Consider the following 1,457-nt stretch of genomic DNA (forward strand, 5'->3'; position numbering starts at 1 on the left):
ATGTCCCCAATGTCCCCAGGTGCTCAGTAACAGTAACCAGCTGTACCTGAAGGCGGTGACACCCCCAATGTCCCCAATGTCCCCGATGTCCCCGATGTCCCCAATGTCCCCAATGTCCCCAATGTCCCCAATGTCCCCACTGTCCCCACTGTCCCCACTGTCCCCAATGTCCCCAATGTCCCCAATGTCCCCAGGTGCTCAGTAACAGTAACCAGCTGTACCTGAAGGCTGTCACTCACAATGTCCCCACTGTCCCCAATGTCCCCAATGTCCCCAATGTCCCCAGGTGCTCAGTAACAGTAACCAGCTGTACCTGAAGGCGGTCACTCAGGCCGACGCCGGCCGTTACGTCTGCAAGGCCATCGTGCCCCGGATCGGCGTGGCCGAGAGGGAGGTGGCCCTGTTTGTCAACGGTCAGTGATCCTTAAAACCCCAGAAATACCTCAAAACCACAGAAAATACCCTGAAAACCCCAGAAAATACCCCAAAACCCCTGAAAATACCCCAAAACCCCAGAAAATACCAAAAAACCCCTGAAAGCACACCCAAAACCCCTGAAAATAACCCAAAACCCCATCAAATCCCCCCAAAAGTCCATTAAACTACCCCAAAATCCATAGAACCTCCCCAAAATCTCACCAAATGCCTCCAAACCCCATAAAAGCCCCCAAACACCATAAAATTCCCCCATAGCACCAGAAAATCTGGCTGTGACCACCCAAAATCTGACTGTGACCCCCCAAAATTTCCCCAAATCCACCCAAATTTCCCCAAAATCCCCCACAAATATCCCCAAAATCCCCGCTTTCCCCCATTTTTAGGGCCCCCGATCATCTCGAGCGAGCCGGTGCAGTTCGGGGTGACCGCAGCTCCAACAATTCGCTCCCAACACCCTAATTCCCGAAATTTCCCAAAATTCACCCCAAATCCATCCAAATTTCCCCAAAACCCCAGAAAATACCCCAAAATCCCCATTTTTCCCCGTTTTTAGGGCCCCCCATCATCTCGAGCGAGCCGGTGACCACAGCTCCATCAATCTCCTCCCATACCCCATAAAACCCCATAAAACCCCAAATCCACCCAAAATTTCCCCAAATCCACCCAAATTTGCCCAAAATCCACTCCAAAATTCCCCAAAATTCCCATTTTTCCCCGTTTTCAGGGCCCCCCATCATCTCGAGCGAGCCGGTGCAGTTCGGGGTGACCGCGGCTCCGACAATCTCATCCCAAACCCCCTAAATCCCAAAATCCCTTCACAATCACCCAAAATCCACTCGAAATCCCCACAAAATTCCCCAAAATCCCCGTTTTTCCCCGTTTTCAGGGCCCCCGATCATCTCGAGCGAGCCGGTGCAGTTCGCGGCGCGCGGCGACCGCGGCAAGGTCGAGTGTTTCATCGGCAGCACGCCGCCCCCCGACCGCATCGTGAGTCACCCCAAAATCACTAAGATTTGGGG

At 53.3% G+C, this 1,457-nt stretch overlaps 1 protein-coding gene across 1 annotated transcript in view; it reads left to right on the plus strand.

Moving 5' to 3' along the window:
- Nucleotides 1-227: 227 nt before the first annotated feature.
- The window catches only part of LOC130588342 (kin of IRRE-like protein 1), a gene marked incomplete at both ends in the record, with an annotated part of 3,876 nt that continues 2,646 nt past the window's right edge, over nt 228-1,457 (plus strand). The window contains 2 exons of the mRNA XM_057389276.1: nt 228-413; nt 1,325-1,425. Coding sequence (XP_057245259.1) covers nt 228-413; nt 1,325-1,425 — 287 coding nt within the window. The remainder of the gene's footprint in view (nt 414-1,324; nt 1,426-1,457) is intronic.

Source organism: Malurus melanocephalus, unplaced genomic scaffold (genome assembly GCF_030028575.1).
Source record: "Malurus melanocephalus ecotype Western Australia unplaced genomic scaffold, MMel_1.1 scaffold_4487, whole genome shotgun sequence".
NCBI classification, from domain to species: domain Eukaryota; kingdom Metazoa; phylum Chordata; class Aves; order Passeriformes; family Maluridae; genus Malurus; species Malurus melanocephalus.